General features: G+C 45.6%; 1 protein-coding gene across 3 annotated transcripts in view; it reads right to left on the bottom strand.

The window, feature by feature from the left end:
- Positions 1–18,209, bottom strand: part of LOC115153707 (partitioning defective 3 homolog) — a 555,114-nt gene that overhangs the window by 122,308 nt on the left and 414,597 nt on the right. For all 3 annotated transcript variants that reach the window (XM_029699308.1, XM_029699315.1, XM_029699317.1), the window contains 2 exons: positions 16,930–17,046; positions 7,128–7,424 (listed from right to left, as the gene is read on the bottom strand). In XM_029699308.1, coding sequence (XP_029555168.1) covers positions 7,128–7,424; positions 16,930–17,046 — 414 coding nt within the window. The remainder of the gene's footprint in view (positions 1–7,127; positions 7,425–16,929; positions 17,047–18,209) is intronic.

Below are 18,209 nucleotides of genomic sequence, written 5' to 3'. Positions count from 1 at the left end.
GTGTCTCTCACAGGAGATTAACGTTTTAACGTCCTCACTTCCCCCCGTCCCTCACGCCCACAACGCTCCCTCTCCAGAATCCCCCAGAAAAAAATAGTTTCTCCACCGGATGAAAAGCTTTGACCTTTTATCAGCTGCAGAAAATGCATTAGCCACCTCATAATCCAATTTATAGCACCATGCAAAGTCTTGGTCTGCATGGCGGATTTAGAGGGAAATTAGCAGATAAAAACACCTTGTCACAGTACAGTATGTGTTTCTACCTCTACAGGTGATGCTCTATGGGTTGTGGCTGGTTCTCTCTCTCTCTCTCTCTCTCTCTCTCTCTCTCCTCTCTCTCTCTCTCTCTCTCTCTCTCTCTCTCTCTCTCTCTCTCTCTCTCTCTCTCTCTCTCTCTCTCTCTCCTCTCTCTCTCTCTCTCTCTCTCTCTCTCTCTCTCTCTCTCTCTCTCTCTCTCTATCTCTCTCTCTCTCTCTCTCTCTCTCTCTCTCTCCTCTCTCTCTCTCTCTCTCTCTCTCTCTCTCTCTCCTCTCTCTCTCTCTCTCTTCTCTCCTCTCTCTCTCTCTCTCTGTGTGTGTGTGTTTTGCAGGTCCCTCTGGAGCTGCAGACAGCTTCAAGGGCTTTCTACCACAAAGCCCGCCACATCTTACTTCAGACCAGCCCCGTCTTTCTCTTCCTCTCCGCCTCTCTCACCCCGGCTTTAAGGGGCTTAGAGACTGTATCCCGTAATGGGAGTAGCAGTCAATCAAATCAGTGCGTCAAAAGGTGACGCTTTGTTTCACGCTCCTCTCCTCTCTCCCTAAATCCCATGGAGCCTGGCACCTGTCAGGTTGTCGCTCGAAAAGAAGCAGCCGACTCCAACTACCTAAAAACCCAGGGGTCCTTGGTGGGTGGATTGAGCTAGGGCTGACTTGTCAGCTGCCTGTCTAAAAAAAGAGGTCATGTCTCCAGATACACAGGAACTAAAAAAACACACAAAAAACTGTTTATATAGCTAGCTATATATCGTCTGCGCAGGTAAGTGAAAGAGAGCTCACCTTCCCATGATGAATCTGGTATCACACTCTAGCATTACACTTCCAAAGTTGAGAAAGACTATCATCCAGCTTTTACAAAGGCAATAATTACCATAGCCTAATAAAGACCCGAACTGTATAAGAAAAAAAATACTTCCATTTCAATTGGTGCCCTTCAGTTTTACAGAGCCTGACAGTGTTGTCAAAACACCTGTCATTTAGCCAGGCCCAATAACACATGGGTCGGTTATAAACAGCCAAATGAGCTCCGTTGTACTGCCGTCCCCTGAAGTGACAGTAAAATGTGATACAGCGTGACATTCAGGATTCAAAGCGTCACGGCTTGGCTCCCCGTATCTCCCAGGGTCTATAAACCTCATGTCTGACTCAGTCTGGCTTTACCGTTACACTGACCTTCCTATTAGGGCACTATTAAAGCCAGGATCTATTATAGAGCACGCATACACGCGCGCACACACACACACGCGCACACACACACACACTCAGCCCATGTAAAAAAAGTAGAGACCTTATGGGTCTGGTGCCTCCGGCCTTCGATGCTGCGTTGTGGTTCACACAGACAAATACAGTGTTACTGTGTGTCTGCTGTGCTCCAGAGACCAGCCACAAGCCTGTCCAACTGAACAGCAAACACATTGGAGTTATTGAGAAGCTGTTAGTGGGGAGAAATCTGGTGATTACCATGTGACCTCTGCTGTAGTGTACTATTACTATCTATGAATCAGGAGAATACAACTAGTTCAATGTGAGTGGTACTGTGAAGTTGCGCTCTGTCTCCAGCATGCTAAATGATTATCAGATGAATAGCCTTAACATGGCAGCGATAAGATATGGAGAGAAATATAACCTAATGTCAGTCTCTCCAGGTTTAGAGGGTCTCTTTCCAAGACTGTACCAGTATTATATATGTTTTTTGGCATCTTATGTCCTGTGTGCTGCATGCGTGTTTGCATTTATGTTATTACAAAGGCATGAATTCGTATTCAGTCATCCATGACGGGCTAAAATCTGCTGGTCGGTCAAAGAAGGAGCAGGCATTTGGATAAATAACCTTGGCATGCGTGTGCATCAGCACATCCAGTGATATCTTTATTTCATGTTGAATATACATGCACTTGATTTATTTATTGCCTCAGCATTAAAGCCGCAACATGCCCCTTTGATTTAAGTTTGTCGCCGTGAGAAGCCACCAACAGAAGCGTGTGTAATTGTACCCAAACCAAGGTTAAATGCCTAGTTGTCCTTGTCATTAATTCTGGTGACTGACAACACAGAAGCAGTTCCTCTCCCTGGACGAACCTTATCCACTTCCTGACATGTGACCTTCAAACAGGAAGTTCATTCTCCCTGTCATCTCTTCAAAGATGACAATATTTTCCTTTTGGTTGAATTCTGTGAGGCAAAATAAAACTTCAGCAGAGGGGAATGTTTTTCTAACGTTTATGGAAATTAGCACCTCAAAACGTATTTAAAACTGTACTTCAAAATGCCACTTAGCCCACTTTATATTTCAGTAACAGTCAAATCCAATTTGAAATTCTTCGGTGTTCCTTCTTTGTATTTGAGTCTATGAAAGTTCCATTAACTTTAATTTAAAAATGCAAATGACTGTTTATGTTTGTTTTGACAAGGAAAATGACGGCAGTCTTGAATGTGAATGTATTTGCTGTAGTCGTATAAATACTGAGCCTTTGAGCTAAGTAAAAATGAACGCATATTATTAATCTCGCAGGCACACAGACAAATATTACAGACATTCCACTGAGGCTGGCATACACGAGATATGCAAATCAACCAGAGGTGCAAAACCAAAAACTCCACCTCTAACATAGGGTGCATATTTAATATCAAATCCAAACAATGCAACGATAGCAGCTACAGCCAGAATTCTGGTACCTATTTTGACTTATGAATATTTCAGACTCAGACACCCAGTCTCCATTCTGAAAAGTACTTATGTTTCAGCTTTAATCTCACTATAGTAAAATAAGCCTATATGAATGTTGTTATCTGCATCAAACATGACCCTATGAAACAAGAGGCCCCAAATAAGAGGGCAACTTTAAAAGAACGTCTCAACTCCAGAGAGATCTACCGTCTGGCGAGCTTCTACCAGGGCTAATGTATTCATGCTACTATGCAAGCGACATCTCACCAATTTGTACAAGGAGGGAAGAAACATTACAGTGTTCCTGTGAAACATGGAGCGCTACCACACACACAGCGAAATCAAGATTTGGCAAAGTCTAAGTAATGACAAGCAGCCATTTAGCTTGTGTGTGTGTGTGTGTGTGTGTGTGTGTGTGTGTGTGTGTGTGTGTGTGTGTGTGTGTGTGTGTGTGTGTGTGTGTGTGTGTGTGTGTGTGTGTGTGTGAGAGAGAGAGAGAGAGAGAGAGAGAGAGAATCGTGCATCTACTTGTGCATCGCTAACTCTTGTTTTCTCTGACAGAGAATTTGCAGTAAGCTGAAACATTTCTATAAATAGGTCTAAGTGTCACTGAGGGAAATGAATTGGATCATCACCATGAAGCCACCAGGAGCTACTCCAGCCGTCTGGTAATCACACATCACAGGGGGATGACAAGATACTCAGAAACTCTTAGTAGAACAATGACAGTTTCAAAATGTCATTTTATTATCAAAACCAACACCATTCATTGAATGCCATCGTCAAGAAACAAGTATCACGAAGACCAAAAATATTCGATTTATGCTAAGAGTTGTAGTATTGTTGAGTATGTTAAGATTTGTTTTCCAGCCAACCATAAGTCTTATCAATACGGTCACAGTCAGTGTCAGGATTGGTGCTGTTTCACTGGCCACTATGAGACAACAATATCCTCAGGAAACATATGCTACCATCTACCCACACTGACCTTCAAATCAGACATATGGACTGACGGCCTTTCCTAAGCCCAGAAAGTATTGGAACATGGATTTAGCAGGTTAATGGAGGGGTGGATAGCCTTGTCATATCTACTGGGCTGTCATAGTATGGTAGTAGGGAATGATTTCTCATTGGTAGTCTACACAGACACATTCACAGATGCGCTAGCCCACGCACACATGCTCACACACACGCACAAGCACACACACTCCTACTGGGACAATCTCCCTCCCTAGATCTGAAAGTAGTAGCCAAAAGTGGTCCCCGAAAATTGTGTCTACGTCACACGTGCAGATAAACCACATGACCAAAAGTACATGGACACCACAATTCTGGGAAGGCTTTCCACTAGATGTTGGAACATTGCTCCGGGGACTCGCTTCCATTCAGCCACAAGAGCATTACTGAGGTCGAGCACTGATGTTGAGCGATTAGGCCTGGCACGCAGTTGGCATTCCAATTCATCCCAAAGGTGTTCGATGGGGTTGAGGTCAGGGCTCTGTGCAGGCCAGTCAAGTTCTTCCACACCAATCTCGACAAACCATTTCTGTATGGACCTCGCTTTGCTCATGGGGGCATTGTCATACTGAAACAGGAAAGGGCCTTCCCCAAACTGTTGCCACAAAGTTGGAAGCACAGAATCGTCTAAAATGTCATTGTATGCTGTAACGTTAAGATTTCCCTTCACTGGAACTAAGGGGCCCAGCCCGAACCATGAAAAACAGCCCCAGACCATTGTTCCTCCTCCACCAAACTTTACAGTTGGCACTATGCATTCGGGCAGGTAGCGTTTTCCTGTCATCCACCAAACCCAGATTCGTCTGTCGGGCTGCCAGATGGTGAAGTGTGATTCATCACTCCAGTTAACGTGTTTCCACTGCTCCAGAGTCCAATGGCGGTGAGCTTTACACCTCTCCAGTCGACGATTGGCATTGCACATGGTGATCTTAGGCTTGTGTGTGGCTGCTTGGCCATAGAAACCCATTTCATGCAGCTCCCGACGAACAGTTCTTGTGCTGACGTTGCTTCCAGAGGCAGTTTGGAACTCGGTAGTGAGTGTTACAACCGAGGACTGACTATTTTTTACGTGCTACGCGCTTCAGCACTCGGCGGTCTTGTCCTGTGAGCTTGTGTGGCCTACTACTTTGCGGCTGAGCCGTTGTTGCTCCTAGATGTTTCCACTTAATAACAGCCCTTAAAGCTGACCGGGGAAGCTCTAGCAGGGCAGAAATTTCACGAACTGACTTGTTGGAAACGTGACATCCTATGACGGTGCCACGTTGAAAGTCACTGAGCTCTTCAGTAAGACCATTCTACTGCCAATGTTTGTCTATGGAGATTGCATGGCTGTGTGCCCGATTTTAGACATCTGTCAGCAATGGGTGTGGCTGAAATAGCCGAATCCACTCATTTGAAGGGGAGTCCACATACTTTTGTATATATAGTGTATGTGCACCACGTCATTGCTCTCTCTCTGCTGTGCCCACTGAGCCGTTGGGCCTGCACTGTAACCTCATTGGATAACTCTGGACAGGCCTCTCGCAAGCTGTCACTCAAATGTGAGGGGCTGAACTAAGAATTGTCTAGAACTGGAATTGTAAGGGAGATGGTCCACGTGGGGAGAAATTTAGGGAAAATGGTACAGCACAGCTTCAAGAGAACAACTCGGGATTTGGTGGCTAATTGAGGAGAGACAGTAATTCTTCATGTATGACCTACACACTGATATATCCAGCCCAAAGAGGGAGGTTAAAAAATACTTTCTTAGTCGCCAAAGTACCGGAGCATGTCTTAAATAACAGATTGTAGAGAGCGGTGAGAAATGCAACTGAGAACTTTGGTCCCTCGACATGACATACTTTTTGCCATATTTATGAAACTTGTGTTTGTGATAAATATTTGCCTTCCTTCCTTTTTTTGTTTTGGGAAACTAAAGCAGTTCCCATCATAAGCTAATGGGGAACTGAAAACACAGCATTTTTGCCAAACCAAAAGACTCCCAGCATTGGATGCTTTTAACAGATCACTGGCAATGTATCAGTAATACAATGGCTGTGTCCCAAATGGCACGCTATTCCCTGAACTGTATACTGCCCTGGTCAAAAGTAGTGCACTATGAAGGGAATAGGGTTCATTTGTAACAAACCAATGTACTACCGACAAAAGCCAGAGTAAAAAAAACAAACTCAAAAAGCCCAAGTACATACAAGCATAGCAGAATCTTCAAAATAGCTCTTCAGAATACCAATGCCTTCCTCACACTAATTAACATAGCTAAACAATGTAATAATACCAAGCTGTATTTTTTATCACATCATATATTCCTGTTGACTCCTGGGTTTATAGATGACCTTCTCCCTTATTGGCCAGAGAAGCTTTACTGACAGTGGTGGGTGGGTGTGTGTGTGTGTGTGTGTGTGTGTGTGTGTGTGTGTGTGTGTGTGTGTGTGTGTGTGTGTGTGTGTGTGTGTGTGTGTGTGCGCGTGCATTGACAGTGATGCAGAGCGCCTCCAGACAAGGTGTGTGGAAGCAGGGGAGGATTAGACATGACCCTGGACAATAAAAGTGAGCGTTGTTCTGATATTACATTTTTCACACCCTGAGAACAGAATTATTGACGGATTTGCCCCCGCTGTAAGAATCCACAATCTACCTGGGTCTCGCAGTGCCTAAGGGACACAGTGTAAAAACCTGCCTGTGGTATTCTTGCACAGTATGTGTGACATGTGTGACAAATAAAACAATTTGAAAAAGAGAAAGAAATACACCCCCCCCATCTTTAATAAATGAGGTTTAAATGGAAGACCGTGGTTGTGTGTCTGGCTGTGTGCATTGTAGATGAGCCAGATGGTGATGGGGGCGCTGGTGGTCTGTTGCTTTTGATGGTGTTGTTGATTTTAGGTGTTGGTGCTGTTTTTTATGGTGTTGTTGGTGCTGTTGTTGTTGACGGTGTTGTTGGTTTTGGGTGGTGGTGTTGATGGTATTGTTGGTTTTGGGTGGTGATGGTGTTGATGGTGTTGTTGGTTTTGGGTGGTGGTGGTTGTGGTGTTGTTGGTTTTGGGTGGTGGTGGTGGTGTTGTTGTTGATGGTGTTGTTGGTGTTGTAGGAGATGGAGGTGAGGTGTTGCTGTTGTTGATGATGCTGTTAGTTGCTGACTGTTTTTGGAGTTGCTAGTGTAGGTGGTGGGTAGCCATGCCCCCTACCTGTCAGCTGAGGGAGGGTGTCCGTTGCGAGGCTTGTTGACCTGGGCATAGAGGGCTTCCAGGTCGGGCTGGTCTGGAACGCTGTCCTGGGGGGGCTGGGGCCCTTGGAGGGGCTCCTGTCTGCTGTCTTCGGATGACCCGTCCAGAGAGCCGATGCCCGCGTAGGGGTGCTCCTCGTCCTCGTTGGAGCTAAAGGTGCAGTTCAGGTTGGGGTTGATGTCCAGGATCTCAGCGTACTCCCTCTCCCTCGCCACCGACGCTTGACGTTCACGGAACTCCCTCGTCTTCGCCTGGATCCTGGAGAGGAGGGACGGAGAGAGGCAGGGAGGGAGGGGGGTGGAGAGAGGCAGGGAGGGAGAGAGAGAGAGAGATGGGGAGAGAGAGAGAGAGATGGGGAGAGAGAGAGAGAGATGGGGGAGAGAGAGGAGAGAGAGGGGAGAGAGAGAGAGAGATGGGGAGAGAGAGCGAGAGATGGGGGAGAGAGAGAGAGAGATGGGGAGAGAGAGAGAGAGAGATGGGGAGAGAGAGAGAAAGAGATGCGGGAGAGAGCGAGAGAGATGGGGAGATGGGAGAGAGAGAGAGAGATGGGGAGAGAGAGAGAGAGAGAGAGAGAGAGAGATGGGAGAGAGAGAGAGAGAGAGAGAGAGAGAGAGAGAGAGAGAGAGAGAAGAAAAGGTCAGCAGTGCTATAACTCAATATTTCATACTGTTATTTAGGGAATAAAACACATGAAAGCCATTGTGAGGATGCCTGAAAAGAGGGTTGGTTTTTGAAACGAGGCATTTGAGGGGTTGGTATCGGCTGGGGGAAATAGGGAAAGGTTAGGGAGCTTCTAGTGGAGTCTTAAAGGACTGCATCCCAAATGGAACCCCATTCCCTATATGGTGAACTACTTTTGACCAGAGCCCTAAGGGCCCTGTTCGACAGTAATACACTATGTAGGGTGCTAGGGTGACATTTGGGATGAAACCCAAGATAGTCTGTTGGTTTCATAGTGTCTGCAGACACTACACATTGCAGCCTTTTCAAATTCACTTAGAGATATATAATTTCCTTCATAGACAGACTTACAACAACATTCCTACTTTTAAGTCTATCTACCTCCCACATCTATCGCAGGGCTCTTCATCTCATTGGGCTATTCCTAACATCTTTAGCCTGTTTTTCTTTCCCCCAGAAAAGAGAAGATAAGTCTAATGGAGGACAGACAGCACGCTGAGTTATTCAGATGTGTGGCCGGTGGAGAACTGCGAGGCATCCCAAATGGCACCCTATTCCCTATGTAGTCCACTACGTTTGACCAGGGCCCAAAGCGCTCTATGTAGGGAATAGGGAACCATTTGGGACACAGACGTGGAGTGGCCATCCAGACCATGGTTGGCAGGGGATCTTCCTGAGGAGAGTGTATAGATCCCTCCCCTGGGTCCTCTAACCAGAGAGAAAACAGTCCGTCTCTGATCTCTCCTCCAACTCCTCTTCCACCCGGACCCTGTTCTCTTCTTCCTCCCCCGCCCCAGCTCCCTGGGACCTCTTCCCTCTTTCCTTCCACACAACAGGGCCTTTCAGGGCCTTTCCTGCCTCATACAGTTGACCTGGACTATGAATGCCTGTCTCTCCTTCCACGGAAAACAAGACCCAGGCTTACAAGGGGGGAGTGAGGGGCGAAAGGTGATCTGGAGCTGTGGGAATGGGGGACTGGGACAGGGGTAACAGGGGAGCGGTGGTGAGGACAGAGGGATGAACCCCTGCTGGTGTCCCTGCATGCCAGCACTGCAGCAGCCACCAGCCTGGGTAGTAGATCCAGATGCTGTGTCCTACCAGAGGGGTAACGAAAACACTTATGTACCAGTATACGGGCGCGCGCGCACACACACAACACACACACACAACACACACACACACACACACACACACACACACACACACACACACACACACACACACACACACACACACACACATACATCCCCACCCACCCACACACCACAATTCATCCCAACACTCTCCCAGGCTCTACGTGGGGGTCATCTCACCTCCCAGTCTGTGCGATATTCCCTATTTCCCCCATGACCTCAGGTCATAGCTAACCTCTGACCCCCATCGGCTATCCTTCACAGATGATTGACAGCATTGCCGTGGTAACAAGGCTGGAATCAGTGAGTTCTCATGGGTCTGTATATTGTCTATTATAATAACAGTATAATCACATTCCAAACAATGACTATTTATCTATGTCACAATAACCTAATTCCAAAAGGATTGGCTCGTTTATTTTTAGTCATGGAAATCCCATTTTCTCAGAATGATCAGAAGGATTAGATTTTGATGGTATTGTGCTCACATGATGTTTCATGTCCCATGTCATTTATACACTCCTCAGGCTTGTCCACGATGTGTATTTGTATTTGTCTAAATAATATACATTTATTACATAAATCCCATCCCTTCAGTGCAGTCTCTTCTGTGTCCAAAATGACACCCTATTCCCTATGGGCCCTGGCCAAAAGTAGTGCACTACATATGGAATAGGGTGCCATTTGGGAGACAGACTCTTATTGTACAGCACACACAACCTTGTGGGTGTCAGAAACAGAGTGATATAGATTAGTTCCCGCCACAGCAGTCTCATCTCATCTCGGCACCTGCCCAAACTGATGTCACACCCCTGCCAGTAAGACCAGACAATGATGTTATGACAGGTTTTTACGGAAACCCAGTGGGAATTCAAGGCTTTAGGCTCTTCACTGACTAATCAAATTCATAAAAATACAATATCAGTGTTCAAATGGGATAATGGGTGGAGCGGCAAGACTGGCGACATTAGACTGCATGGCACAGACAGACAGTACAGACAGACAGTACAGATAGACAGTACAGACAGACAGGACAGATAGACAGTACAGACAGACAGTACAGATAGACAGTACAGATAGACAGGACAGATAGACAGTACAGATAAACAGTACAGATAGACAGGACAGATAGACAGGACAGATAGACAGTACAGACAGACAGACAGATGGACAGTACAGATAGACAGTACAGACAAACAGGACAGATAGACAGTACAGACAGACAGTACAGATAGACAGTACAGATAGACAGGACAGATAGACAGTACAGATAAACAGTACAGATAGACAGGACAGATAGACAGGACAGATAGACAGTACAGACAGACAGGACAGATAGACAGGACAGATAGACAGTACAGACAGACAGTACAGATAGACAGTACAGATAGACAGGACAGATAGACAGGACAGATAGACAGTACAGATAAACAGTACAGATAGACAGGACAGATAGACAGGACAGATAGACAGTACAGACAGATGGACAGTACAGATAGACAGGACAGATAGACAGTACAGACAGACAGTACAGATAGACAGGACAGATAGACAGTACAGACAGACAGTACAGACAGACAGTACAGATAGCCAGTACAGATAGACAGTACAGATGGACAGGACAGATAGACAGTACAGACAGACAGTACAGATAGACAGTACAGATAGACAGTACAGATAGACAGGACAGATAGACAGGACAGATAGACAGGACAGATAGACAGGACAGATGTACAGGACAGGACAGGACAGGACAGGACAGGACAGACAGACAGACAGACAGACAGACAGACAGACAGACAGACAGACAGACAGACAGACACCAGGACAGGACAGGACAGACAGACAGACAGACAGACAGACAGACAGACAGACAGACAGACAGACAGACCGGACAGATAGACAGGACAGACAGGACAGATTGACAGGACAGACAGACATGACAAATAGACAGGACAGACAGACAGACACAGACAGGACAGAGAGAGAGAGAGAGCGAGAAAGAGAAGAGCTTCAGCGTCAGATCAGATGGCTTAGCACCTCTAGCTGAGGGCCAACCAACAGCAGCCAGATTGCCTACAATGCCAGTGTAACATTACATTTTTACATTTAAGTCATTTAGCAGACATGACAGTCATCACACATGCTGACCAACTCACGACCAGGGTTCCATGGCACATTTCCCCCCTATCCGAACCCCTGTGCCATGTGGTGGGTAGGCCCCATTTGCTTGCTTGGTCGGTGTAGTAGGGTAACTGCCCGCCCCCCTACCCTCCCAACGTCCAGCCTTAACTCCATTACGTAATTAATGACCCAGTGTGGTGTTGACATGAGGAATAGCTCTGCCTACACTAAGCACTCCATTACTGCATCACCCTTAATTAACTAAGCAGTGTCTCTCCTCTCTACTGTGGACTCTCTCACCTCTCCTGTCTCTTTACTCTATCCTTACTACTCTCACCTCTCCTCTCCTCTTCTCTGTCCTTACTCTCCTCTCTTCTTAACATGTTCTCTCCTCTATTTCTCTTAGCCCAGGATGCTCTAGATACTGTAATGGAAGGGATTATGCCAATTCAGGAGTTTATCATTGAGGTTGTGACTGACAATCTCTTAAAACACTAGAAGGTTTCTTTCCTCGATTCCAGGTAAGTGGCTTCCTTCTTCATTTGTTGTCTTCGTTGCTGTTAGAAGAGAGCTCCTTAGCATCACACAACTAGCACACACACACACACACACATCACAATTAAAACCACAAGCTTCCCCTCAACAGTAAACAACTCAGAAGTGTGAGTCACTGCATTAAGCTGAGAGAAGAATCCGCCATGTTTGTTTCATTTTCAAAGAGAAAGTTAGGAGAGAGTTGAAGTTGCAGAGAGAGCGGTGCACTACTGACAAGTCGGCTCGCCTGAGGTCCTTCTTCTGTGCTCTGAATAAATTGGAGTGTTTATCAAACAAGTCTGTGTAATTCTGGACGGATGAAGCCAATGCACCCTCCTCCGTATGTCTTTCAAGGGGGGGGGGGGGGGTGAGAGAGAGAGGGAGGGAGGGAGGAGGCGGCTGTATTCAAACGCTCATTACCAAGTCTGCACTTCCAGAGTTCCACTTGGAGAGAGTCTGGCTGTTCAATATGCTTGGTTGCAGAGGCGGGATGAAACAGAATGCATTGCTTTCTTTAGTAACTCTTGTAGACATCTTGCATATATTTTTTCTTCCCACATTCAAACAAATGGGTTGAGAACCCCCCCCCCCCCCCCACAAAAGTACAATCTTGTGTGCAAAGGACTGTGCTCCCATTAAGACTCTGATGGACAGACTCCTTAAGGTTGACACTTTATTTTACAGAATTTTATCAGGCAAACAATTGGGCACAATTAAATTCTGTAATAATCACATGTAGCTTGCTGCAGTGTATCAATTATCAAATTAATTGAGTATCAAATAATTACAAATATAATCAGGCCTGCAATCAGTTCCTTTGATCTCTCATTGAACTCAACATGTTAATGACGACAGACAGCAACACGTTACAAAAAAAATTAAATAACGAAGCTAATTATTTGGTAAAACAATTACTGTTATGAAGGGATCAGCTGAGATAATGACTAACACACATTAACTTAGTGCAGTAACAAGTTATGAAGTACCTGCTGCGTAATTACAGACACTGTAATTAGTAAGACATTAACACAAGTTTCATTTCTAATCTCATTTAACAGAGGAAAGTCGTACACTTTATATACTCTCAACTGACGTTTCAGTACTAATTCTAAAATAGAAAGAAACATTGTTGCTGTTGAGGCTTAATTCCCCAAAACCAGCCAGCCACACTGATGTGATGCTGAGGTCTGTAGTTTTACATTAATACAGGGTCCATCTGCATTCTAAAATAAGGAAATGGAAAGCTAGTTGATCATGCAGCTACTAGTTCCTTGAAACCCGACCAACCACACTTGTGTTGTGTGATGCTACTGTAACTGCTGACTGACAAACTGCAGAACAGGAGCAGTATACCTTGTCTTTGGTTGGCTGGCATCAGCAGGAAACCAAACAAACAGGCAGACGTGGTGGAAACAGCCAAACAGGCACTACAAGGCTTCTGGTCTGGGAGCAGGAGGAGAGTGAGATGAAGGGATGGAGGAGTGGAGGAGTGTGAGCCACTGATTAGAAGCTCAGAGGAGCCAACCAGATAAGAGAAGGGACATCATAATCTCACACCACAGTCACAGAGAGAGAAAGAAATAGTGAGAGAAATAGAGGGAGAGAGAGGGGGGGAGAAACAGAGAGACAGAGAGAGGGGAGAAACAGAGAGACAGAGAGAGGGGAGAAACAGAGAGAGGGGGGGAGAAACAGAGAGACAGAGAGAGGGGGAGAAACAGAGAGAGGGGGGGAGAAACAGAGAGAGGGGGGGAGAAGGAGGGTGAAGGAAGGGTTGCAGTTGGATACAGTTTAAGACAGAGGCAGCAGACACCAGCAGGTTGCTACTGTGAGGTGGATTTAGACCTGGCTTCAGACAGATGCTCTGGTAAACTGACAAAACAATGAGACAATCCCAATCTCAGCACACCAGGAGGCATGAAAGGGAATAATGCATATCCTCCTCTTGGAATCTCTCTGCTTGATTGACGGCAGGCCACACAAAACCCCAGGCACTGAGAGAGAGAATCAGCGCGTTCAAAGGGATTGGCCTGAGCAAGCAATCTAGGAATCGCCTTGTATCCCAAATAACCACTCATTATAAAGATGAGTGATCCTGTACCTTACCTTGCTCAAACGGATTCCCTGAAACACACGGACTCTCTGTACTATTCCTACCCCATCCAACCTGCATGGTACCAATCAAAGAGAATCATGCCAGTCCCTCAGTGTGGTGCAATCAGGTAGAGTAGCCAGCGGTTGTCCACAGGCATAAAGCCTTGTAATGGCTGTTGTGCTGAGGGCGGTGTGTGTGTGTGTGTGTGTGTGTGTGTGTGTGTGTGTGTGTGTGTGTGTGTGTGTGTGTGTGTGTGTGTGTGTGTCTGTGTGTCTGTGTGTCTGTGTGTGTGGCTGTGGAGGGCCTCTCCAGCTAGGTCTTAATGAAGCGCTTGATGAGGAATGGAGTCTGCTGAACAGCAACACAGGTGGCAGGCAGGCAGGCAGTTGCATATCATTTGTGAGATTATAGCAAAACAAATGGTGCTGATGATGACTCTTTATCAACTTCAGAATGGTTCATCACTGCACTGCTGGGTTCTGTACCCTGGTGGATGATATTTCAGCATCAGTGTTTCTACTATATCTGAGGCACACAGATATAAACACAAGACTACAATACATGGAGGCTATTATGCAGAATAAACTTGGTCTAATAGTGTCTCTTAACACTGTAATCGAAACCATACTTTTTATAATGTTATTAAGGTCAGACTCCTAGATATGTAACACATGCCATCTGTTTTATAGTTTCCTCATAGCATTTTTTACATTTACATTTTAGTCATTTAGCAGACGCTCTTATCCAGAGCGACTTACAGTAGTGAATGCATACATTTCATTCATTCATTTTTTTGTACTGGCCCCCCGTGGGAATCAAACCCACAACCCTGGCGTTGCACACACCATGCTGGCGTTGCAAACACCATGCTCTACCAACTGAGCCACAGGGAAGACTAGAGACCAGACCAGGGAAGAAGAGGGTACACAGACTACAACTAGGATATCACATTAATCCACCCTAACCTTCTCTACATCTTTTCTTTAGGGGAGGCAGGTGATTAGAGGGGTGGCCAATAACAGAAAGGTTGCTAGATCAAATCCCTGAGCTGACAAGGTAAAATTCTGTTGTTCTGCCCCTGAACAAGGCAGTTAACCCACTGTTCCTAGGCCATTGTTGTAAATAAGAATTTGTTCTTAACTGACTTGACTAGTTAAATAGAGGTAAAATATATATGGCGATCATATATATTTAGAATCACTAAAAGCTCCGGTCAAAAAGTGTGCTTCAATTAAATCGTTGGTGTCAGCTGAGCGGTGTGTTTGGCAACGGGCCATCCCGACATCCCTGACACTTCCCCTGCTGGGCTTACTGTACGTGCGCTAGTTTTAGAAATACAGTCCCCGTTTCCCCCGCTCCCTCGATCCATAATATCATAACCGCTGTGTCTAAAATAACCCAGTCTCAATGGGCCCTATATAATCAATCAGTACATTTGCCTTGAGCAAGACCCACTCTGTGTCAGCACACCACCTCTATCAAAATTTGTACCTCTGAGTGGCGTAACACAACCCAAAATACAGAGGTAATTGATTTTGGAACTGTCGCCCCCCTGAACTGCCATGCTTTGAATATCAGGCTGAGCCAGCTCCCTCCTCCTCGAGACGTCAGGTTACTGTATTAATACCACAGACGATTTCCCAAAGGATTCCCAGATTCCATTTCCATTATCTGAGAGTCAATTTAGAATTTCCATTCTGGTTAAGTGATGGCATTTTGGGATGGTGAGAAGGGGAAAGGAAAGTGGCCCTGTTGTATAATGCTCCAGTGCTCTGACACTAGGGCTTAGACATGCAGAACGGAGAGGAAACAGACTAAATGGGAGAATGAGAAACGTATACAAGTCAAGATCCAGACAAATAGTGATTGGGGAGTGAGGGGAGTAAGGAAAGGAGGGGAAGGGTGAGGGCATGTTTTAGGCTTAGCCCCAGTCTGTGTCTGTGCTGTTTTATACCGGCTTTGCATGGCAGACGTTTGGGAGAGCCTCAAAGGGACAGGGGCTTTGGAAGGCTCTGGATAGGAAGGCTGTGGGTCTCTGGGGCGTGCTGGCAATGTGTTGGGCCAGCAGCCAGAGGGACAGCCAGGGCTCACAGAGCACAAGACAAGACATTCCCTGCATGTCACAGTCTAGCCTCTATGAAGACTGTCTCCAGATGTCCCATTGAATAGGAAGACCATTGTTGTGTGTGTGTGTGTGTGTGTGTGTGTGCGTGCGTATCCGACAGGCAGCTATCCTCACTCCCTCCCTCTCTTTCCACTGAGAGCAATATCAACTCCATTGTTTATTTTCAATTACCTTCATTACCAACAGTAGTTTGATAACCAAGTTCATTTGTCGTTCATTTGGCTTGCAGAGAACAATAGAGGCAGCAAGCCCCTCGTTCCATTCACACAGCCACTGATATTGTCTCCTTCAGTCAAGTGAATTTAATAGAGCTTGTCTGCAAGGAAAGAATGAGGCGGAGAAAACAAAAAACAAATATGTCCGTTCACTCATACATACATACATAGCCTGTGTCCCAAATGGCACCCTATTCCCTTTATAATGCATTACTTCTGACCTGGCCCCATATGGCTCTGGTTAAAAGTAGTGCACTATGTAGGGAATAGGGTGCCATCTGGTCAAAAGTAGTGCACTATATAGGGAATAGGGTGCCATCTGTTCAAAAGTAGTGCACTATATAGGGAATAAGGTGCAATTTGGGATGTAACTATACAGAGGCCTCAACGTCCCCTAAAACATCGAGGGACTAATAGAGTCCAGGATGACGAAACCAAACGCCAAATTCTTGAACGATTAACAACCTTTTTACTGCCAAAAAGAAAAGAGAAATGCCCTACAACATTGATTTGACAATTCTAATGAGACCGGCCATTCAATCAGTCAAAGCAGAAGGAGCGAACCAGGACCATTAGCAGGTCAGGTCCATTCAATGGCACAAAGCAAAAAATCTTTAGAAATGATTCATTTAATGTACTGTTATAAAAGGTCTGGACGTTTACAAATTGACATCGGAATGCTTTCCCAGAACTTTCCTCTTTCCACACCGCCCCATTTAGTTAATTGGGCAGTTTGCACATTTTCCCGGGCAGCGGCATGTAGCAGCGCTGTGCATTCTCCTCACAGACTTAATTGTGAGGCTATTACCAAGCCGGGCGAGCCCTGTAAACACATGCACAGGCACAAACACACACTCACCTCTCCTGCTCCAGTTTCATCCGTAGCATCTCCTCCTCAGACGCCTGTGTGTCCTCCATCTTAGATTTACTCGGCCCCTTATGCTCCATCTTGTCTCCATTGCGGTGCTTCCCAAACCTGGAGACACAATAAGGGGGAAGGTATTTAAATGATGCCCAGGCTTTGTTCTAGTCTAGGTCGCAAGCTGGGCCTTTCTTGAATCCCCTATCTCTGTGTCAGATACTGTTGGGCTTTGGGCAACTGTGAAAATGTAAGAGACTTTATATGTGAGAACTCTACTATGCTCTTTGGCTTGAAGAAATAACTAACTAAGATAAAAACATTCACGACAGATGGTGCCATATTTAATCAAATCAAATCTCAATATGTGGTTTCCCCGCACTGCTAAATCATCCAACTTTATTGTCCAGAAATGTTAACAAGTTAAAAGCAAGTGGGTTTTAGACTTCCGTCTGAAATCTCTCTCATAAGGTTTACTGAGTGTGATGGGAGCTGTGACAGCTTGTGATTCAGTCTGACTGAGGTGCACACACTACTCGGAGCTGCTGGGTAAATTTCAGTTAGCAGAGCCATAGAAGCCGCTCTCTGGCATCATTTGCAACTTTCTCGGTGGCGCGGCGGCAAACTTTTACATTTTAATGACGCGGGTGACATGGTGGCAGCGGTAAATCCACGACAGCTTTATAGAGGGGTGAGAATAACTGCGCCTGACGATCGTAAATTCCCCCGCTCAGTCCTCTATGTGCAGCTATGTGCAAATGACTGGAAACTCTGTCTGTCTGAGGGGTGTGAGAAAATGATGGAGGATAGATAGGAGAGGGGATCAGAAGAGCATGGATGGGGTTACCACCATCATATCAGAGCTACTCTATTATCCATTTCATACACAGACCAAAATCCCACTATTTTACCATTCCTTCTTTTTTATAACAGCTTTTTGGTATATCTGAAAAGGGTTAGGGGTTAAAAAACATGGACAAATAAAAGCCAGCTAAAGACCTAGTCATGATTCCTGCAACAAAAATACAGGTATCAGGTCTGTGTGAATGGTTCACTGCTTTCTTGCTGGTAATCACATGAACAATTCCATTGTTTAACACCTCCCTAATTTGAAATGCAAACAGCCTCCATGGTTTAACAACACCCCTACTAATGTGCCAGTTACCCACTGATATGTATAAAAAGGGGTATACCTCCAAGAAAGTAGTAAATAAGGGGCTTTTTGAAAGGGGGTCATACAAACATTGCCTTGTATTTTTTACAGGTCATATACCACATCT

This window comes from Salmo trutta, chromosome 2, assembly GCF_901001165.1.
Source record: "Salmo trutta chromosome 2, fSalTru1.1, whole genome shotgun sequence".
NCBI lineage: Eukaryota > Metazoa > Chordata > Actinopteri > Salmoniformes > Salmonidae > Salmo > Salmo trutta.
This window is presented reverse-complemented; position numbering and strand designations above follow the sequence as displayed.